Below are 5,977 nucleotides of genomic sequence, written 5' to 3'. Positions count from 1 at the left end.
ATGGCACTTGGTGCAGCGTTTGACACAGTGGACCACGCCATCATGCTAGATAGACTCAGGGAGTGGGTAGGCATCTCAGGGTCTGCCCTCCAGTGGTTTGCCTCGTGCCTCAGTGGGAGAAGTTTCTCCGTGGCGGTGGGCCCGTTCTCATCACATAGCACTCCCCTATCTATTCTGTTTTAGCCCCCCTTCTTTTGGCCCTGTAAATGCTCCCTTTGTGCCGCTTAATTAGCCAATTTGAGGGTGTCTCGTATCACTGTTATGCAGATGATATCCAGATATATTTCTCTTTCAAACCCGTCAAAATGGAAAATGTAAACGCCCTCATCACATGTCTGTCTGCAATTGAGGAGTGGATGTCAGCTCAATGCTTCGAAAACGGAAGTCTTGATCTTAGCGGCTGATAGCATCGCCTCTAAGGTAGCAAGCCACCTGGGTTTATTCAATGGTAACATAAGGGCAAACATAAAAAACCTTGGTGTAACTTTCGATGAGTCTATGCTACTAGACAAACACATCAAACTCCTGACCCGTACCTGTTTTTTCCATCTCAGAAACATTGCCAAGCTCAGGGGGGTTCTCTCAAACGCAGGAATTGAGATGGCTATTCATGCCTTTATTTCATCCCGGCTTGATTACTGTAATGCTCTGTTCTCCTGCCTCAACAAAACTTCAATAAACCGGTTACAACAGGTCCAAAATGCAGCAGCCAGATTACTCACTCATTCCAAAAAAACATGCCACATCACTCCGATCCTTTCTGCCCTGCTGGCTCCCTGTCAGAACCCAATTCAAGGTATTGGTTTTCACATATAGAGCTGTCCATGGCCAAGCCCAAGCCTACATTAATGACCTGATCCACCCTCACATCACAACCCGGGCCCTGAGGTCCTCTGAGCAAGGCCTCCTAAGGGTGCCCCGAACCAGGCTAAAGACCAACCATTTTATATTTGTACTGTGAATTGTGTACTGTACTTTGTACATCCGTGTTGAGAAGGGTGCTATATAAATAAAGTTTTACTTACTTTTACTTACTTAACCCTACTGTATGAAGATTTACCATGCATTATGTTATTTTTATTTAAATTGGTGTAACATCCGTCAGAAACCATGTTGGTATATAATTATAACATGAGTCACAAGTGTAAAAAGTAATGTTCTTACCTTACTGTCTGCTAGAGAGGAGGAAGACTTTGAGTACGCCCGTTTAATCCAGGAGGAGATCCAGCGCTGTTCTGAGCAGGCCCGGAGGAGAGAGCATGAGGATGAGGTGAGAAAAAGACTGTTGGGAAATGTATTATTATGTCTGCGTCTAGTTAACATTTCTCTAATTAGTACATTACAGATCTAGCCATTTTTTTTTCTGACTGCTAAAACAACAAATGCAAAATACTGCAAATTTAAAATATCGATTTGATCCTCTTTTGCAGTGAAAACAATCAGTAAGTAGTTATGGATGAAAAGGCAAGCAAGATTGAGCAAATACTGAGAAAGTCATGGGCATTTGAACTTGTCCGAGCATGCACTCAGTTCACCTGATGCTTGAAAGCTGATGTGAGGGAAACTCACAATAGAAAGGACCCTCACTTCAGTCAATTATATGATATTAATTATGGAAATTAGAATCTTTATTTTCACCATAACTATAAAGGGAATGTTGTGGAACATAGAAGTAGTCATGCCCCTTGAATGACTGATTAAGGTTGAAAATGGTTGAGGTAACCTTGGAACCGAAAGTTGTTCCTGATAATACAAAGACATAATATGAAAGCAAAAGTGTCATCAAAACATTTCAACAGATTTGTTACTGAAAGAGGAACAAATCCTTTCCTGTGGGTGTCAGGTTACCGTCAGCAACCGGAGCACAGCGAGACACTTTCCTTTATGGACAAGTTGGCCCAATGCAGTGATAAAACAGAACGTTAGGGAGAAGAGTATTTCGTAAAGGGATATTCCACCTAAAAGGCTTCTTTGAGTATCCACCACTCACCAACTTAGGGCTTAAAGTTGCTTTCCTGTCAGTTACAATAGATTTCTGATGTAAGAAGTAAGTATCTGGTTAGAGTGTTAATGGAAAATGCAAAAGGTTTATCAGACCCAGTAAATGTTGCATTCTGTAGGACGTGGTGCAGAAAATAAAGCTGCTTTTGAAAGTAGATGAATGCTTCCATGCAACTTAAACTAAAGAGCTCTGTGCACAAACTTAAAACATCACCAGCGCTATACGTAAACTGCAGCTCATTCAGCACAGGGACTCATAGACTTTTATGGCTACCAGGACACACTTGTATATCATTTAATTATCTCCTTGTTACCAGCAGGTTAGGGAGTATGATATGGTTCACTCTGCTCTCTCTTAGGACTGACTGAATCCATAATAAATGGCTCTTGCTGCAGAGTGCTGCCCGGCGCCTCTGATGTATGAGCAAAGTCAGCTGTTAAACAGAGAGAGACACAACCTGTCAGATACCCATCTCCAGCTATTGCTCTGGTGGTGAATTTCAGTCGTTGCCCATCAACCTCTTCATACAGAGCACACTCATGTGCTTATTAAGCCTCACAGGATGAGCACACTTGACATGTGTATAACCTTAACTGTGCAGTTTGAGTATGAGGCAGGTTAAGTAAACACATTATCTATGCGCTGTTTTTAATCAAGAAAGTGACTTGGGCTTTTTTGCTTATCCTTTCCATTAAACAGATCGACTATGCTACTTAATTTCTCCTTTAAATGTTATACACATTTTAAGTCTGATTCAAAGGATAGTTTTTCACTGCTAGTGGTGTCACTTCGATAGATTCTTCTGTCCACCAGCTTTAAACCGGAATGAAAATCTACAAAAAATGTGGCACAGACAATAATTTCCCCTCTTATTAAATCTTATTAACTTTAGTAATCCCATCATTTTCCATCTAGTGCCATCATCAGGTCAAAAACGGAATTTGTCTGAGACTTCGGTTTATGACCTAATACATGTAAAATATTCTCATCCACCACAGTTGTTATTTGTTCTCAATACTAATGAGCAAATAGTATTGGGTTAACATGAGATCCTGACCATACCTGCTGAACATCAGCATGTTAATATTGACATGTTGGCATGCTGATATTAAAATGTAGCCAAAAAGAAACAGCCTCACAGAGCTCTTGATTTTAGTCGTTAACAATATGGTTACATTTTAAAAACAAGATCTACATTTTGCAGTGATGATAGCCTTTTGTTTTTCATGTACCCTAGTTCTAAATTGAGGTACCCCACTAGGTCTGTCTAAATCTTTGTAAATACAGAAGCAGTTGTTCTTGAAGTTGCAACCCCAGCACGACTGGGCAACCAGATGGTTCCCATCAATCACCTCTCTGTTGTTGTTCCAATGCCCAGACCCTCAAAACCATCTTACGGTCTGTGCATGTTTACACCCCCATGTGCATTTCTCAACATCAGATTTGGGCTGTGTAAGAAAAAGGGCATTGTTGGGGAAAAAACCAACTGTGCCATGAAGCTCCCCAGCTGGCCCGGTGGAGTGGTCTGCGTCACGAGGCCGCTCCAGCATAATATTTTCCTTTAGCCTGCAGTTTCCTTTTTAGAGCAGGCTGCCTTGGACGGGCTTATAAAAGCTCCTTGTTTAGAGGCTGTGAGGTCAGAGGCCGTGGGGTTCATTCATCATTATTGAAGGGGTTTGGCTTTGAACACTCTGGGTAAGTTGGAACTAACATGAAGAACACTACACTGGGAATAAAGGGCACTTTCACCCACTGGGTTAAAAGTCATGCTAGGTTATCCAACAAATGGCACGAGACTACATCTATTCCTGTGTGCATGTTATAATTTCTTTTTAAGACTATTGATGTAAGGATTAAATGATGAACTATGAACTCTCCCGTTAGCCTTCCTTAATGAGCGGCTGATCAGAGCTGTTGATTAAATATTTGCCTCCCTGTAGATTGTGTCTTTAATTAATGAACAGAATGCACCAGACTGTGCACTTTTTTAAATGCCAGATCCCCGCGGGCCCCCACGCCTCACCTGCCATGGCAAGCTGCTTATTGTCTGCTGATGCTGGCAAAGTGGTGGAAACGCAAGCCCGGATTGTAAAGCAAAAGGAGCTGTGTTGGCTTTTAGTTATGATTGATGTTGCAAATGCGGCCTACAGAGAGGTTTTATAGAATTCACTAGTAGAATTAGCTGATTTGTGAAGAACATTATTAGCCTTTTAAATGGAAAGTAACAGAGACATGGTGGGTGGTTCTCCTTCAGAGAGCAGTCAAGTACATCAGCTTTGGTCAGAGTGAGCATTCCCCAGTGACAAGCTGTTACTTCAGGTGTAACAGTCCTGTTGTTACCCTGCTTCTGTTTGAGTTTTTCCACTCCAGAGTTCATGCTAAAAGAGATTAACAGTGTGTTTGTCTCATGTTGTCTACTAGTCTCCATAGAGTCAGCTACAGCTCTGCCTGAAGTAATAGGTGTGGCTACTCAGAGCTCAGATGTCAGATCACCTCAGAAGTTGCACAATGTCAACCAACATGCATTTGGTGAGCGGCTCTGTAGACATGCCGGATGTAGATTAATTACATTCCTGCTTGATGTAAACTCAGTAAATCCAATCACCTCTGAACGGGGTAAAGAATTTGGCTCATGTTTTCTTTGTGTTGTGACTTGAAAGCTTATAATATATACATGTATATCAAATCAAATAGAACCTCAAGCTCTTTAGGGCAGAACATGGTGATGTTAAACAGACAAGCAGCATCTAAAGCAAGATACTTTGTTGTGCATTGTGGAAATAAGAGAGGCATATATTAGATTACATTCAAAGTGTCCTATAGATTTTGTAATATGATTTATCTTTAAGTAAGTTGTGGAAACCGACGCCACCTTGCTGTCTTCTTACACTTTCTATGTTATGCTGCCATCTGCTGGTTGGAAACAGCATAGATACAAGTATTTCTTTATTTGCCGTCCAGCGGTAAATCCTCTCTGTGAGTGAAGCTTGTTGACATTTTGTAATGCTATTATCTAGATCAGTGGTTCTCAACCTGTGGTACGCGTACCACTGGTGGTACGCCAGCTCCCGCTAGTGGTACGTGGAGGAATCTGACATATCAAAAAAAAAAAAGATTTTTTATTTTGTGAGCTAGAATTTGAAAATACACAACCGGAAAAAATATGCCACTTCCTTACAGAGCCTTCCACAGATGACATTTTTTTAAGGATTTTTTGTCAAAGCACTTCAGATATTCATTGCTATTCGGATGTTAAGAGCATTCCATGGAATATAACAAAAGTGTATCTCGAGCCGGTTTCTCAAACGTACCTACCCCACCTTTAACCTTTACACATAACACAGACATATAAAATACAGGAAACACAACTAAGTAAACAAAAAGACGAAAAGCAGTCACTACATTGTGCACATTTGGGACATTAAGGTACACTATTATTACTGCAAGAGCAGCTGATGGTAAGGACCTCAGACAACTTCAATTTAAAACAGGCTATAGGGACAAGTGCCATCAGTTTGAGGCTTGATTGAATAACATTAATTACAAAATAAATCATACTATCAAAATACTACAACGAATGAAAATAAGCTTGAGATAATTGAAACTGTGGTTTAAATTAGTTCTAATAGGCTATTGCTTTTTAGGATTTAGAAACGAAAACATTTTATTTTATTCTGCGTGCTAATTAGACCTTACTACCGCTACGTTGCGCAAGCTAAAGAAAGAAGAAGGCTGAATGAGTTAAAAACGTGGGCCCTTCAAAAAAAAAAAAACCGGAGGTATTCGGAGAGAAGTACAGAGGAGAATATACCAGCGAAGGAACAAGTGAATGAGGAGGAGGACAGTCATCAACCGACACAGCGCAGGCCGCATGCACGGCAAAAGGATATGCACAGCGCTGTGATGGAGGAGAGAAGGACTCAGGAGAAGGGCATTGGCTCAAATAAGAGAGAAGGCTGTTGACGAGGTCCCTAT

General features: G+C 41.0%; 1 protein-coding gene across 1 annotated transcript in view; it reads left to right on the top strand.

The window, feature by feature from the left end:
- The window catches only part of ccdc187 (coiled-coil domain containing 187), an 11,070-nt gene continuing 5,093 nt past the window's right edge, over positions 1-5,977 (top strand). The window contains exons 1-2 of the mRNA XM_010787917.1: positions 1-66; positions 1,136-1,270. Of these exons, the coding sequence (XP_010786219.1) occupies positions 1-66; positions 1,136-1,270 (201 nt within the window). The remainder of the gene's footprint in view (positions 67-1,135; positions 1,271-5,977) is intronic.

This window comes from Notothenia coriiceps, unplaced genomic scaffold, assembly GCF_000735185.1.
Source record: "Notothenia coriiceps isolate Sejong01 unplaced genomic scaffold, NC01 NC01_scaffold00031463, whole genome shotgun sequence".
Classification (NCBI taxonomy): domain Eukaryota; kingdom Metazoa; phylum Chordata; class Actinopteri; order Perciformes; family Nototheniidae; genus Notothenia; species Notothenia coriiceps.
This window is presented reverse-complemented; position numbering and strand designations above follow the sequence as displayed.